Below are 642 nucleotides of genomic sequence, written 5' to 3'. Positions count from 1 at the left end.
GGAGTGGGGCCAGACAGCCAGTGTCCACTCTGAGCTGTTCAGTGGAGCTGGGCTCTCAGCCACTGATAGCACTGTTTCTACCCACAGACTTGGGTCAAAGGGCCTTGGAGGAAGGTCCACAAATGAGGCCCATATTTAAACAGCTTCTAGGGCAGGAAACAAGCAACTCCAGTCCGCCAGGCCTGGCTTGGTGGAAATATGTAGGCAAGCCCTGGCCAGGGAGCTCTTCTAGAGCATCACCCCCATATGTCAGGTTGTGGGCTCCATCCTGGGTCACAGCACATACAAGAATCAACCAATGAATGCATAAATAAGGGGGCAACTAATTGATGTTTCTCTCTCCCCCTCCTCTAAAATCAATAAATGAAAATAAATTTAAAACACAACAGAACATTTAGGCAAAGATGGAAACTAAGAGACAGGTTCATTACACTCCCCGGGCCTCTCCTACCTTCCAGCGTCCTGCCTGGAGGCTGAGCCCACAGACGGGGTGGCCCCTGAGAACGGTGACCCCGCTCCTGGTCAGGTGGGCGTTCAGTGCCTGGGGCAGCATCTCCAGCCCTCCTCGGAGCGACCACTGACTCCAGCGCTCAGCCCGGGCCTGGCGGAGGAGGGCCGAGTCTGGCTGTGCGCTCCCCTGCC

The 642-nt window shown here is 55.6% G+C and overlaps 1 protein-coding gene across 1 annotated transcript in view; it reads right to left on the bottom strand.

Annotated features, from left to right (window-relative positions):
- Window positions 1-13: 13 nt before the first annotated feature.
- The window catches only part of PPOX (protoporphyrinogen oxidase), a 2,474-nt gene continuing 1,845 nt past the window's right edge, over window positions 14-642 (bottom strand). The window contains exon 5 of the mRNA XM_006764744.2: window positions 14-625. Within this exon, the coding sequence (XP_006764807.1) occupies window positions 428-625 (198 nt within the window). The 3' untranslated portion in view covers window positions 14-427. The remainder of the gene's footprint in view (window positions 626-642) is intronic.

The sequence above is a fragment of the Myotis davidii genome, unplaced genomic scaffold (assembly GCF_000327345.1).
Source record: "Myotis davidii unplaced genomic scaffold, ASM32734v1 scaffold1121, whole genome shotgun sequence".
Lineage (NCBI taxonomy): Eukaryota > Metazoa > Chordata > Mammalia > Chiroptera > Vespertilionidae > Myotis > Myotis davidii.
Note: the sequence above shows the minus strand (reverse complement) of the source record. Positions and strands in the feature narration are given on the sequence as shown.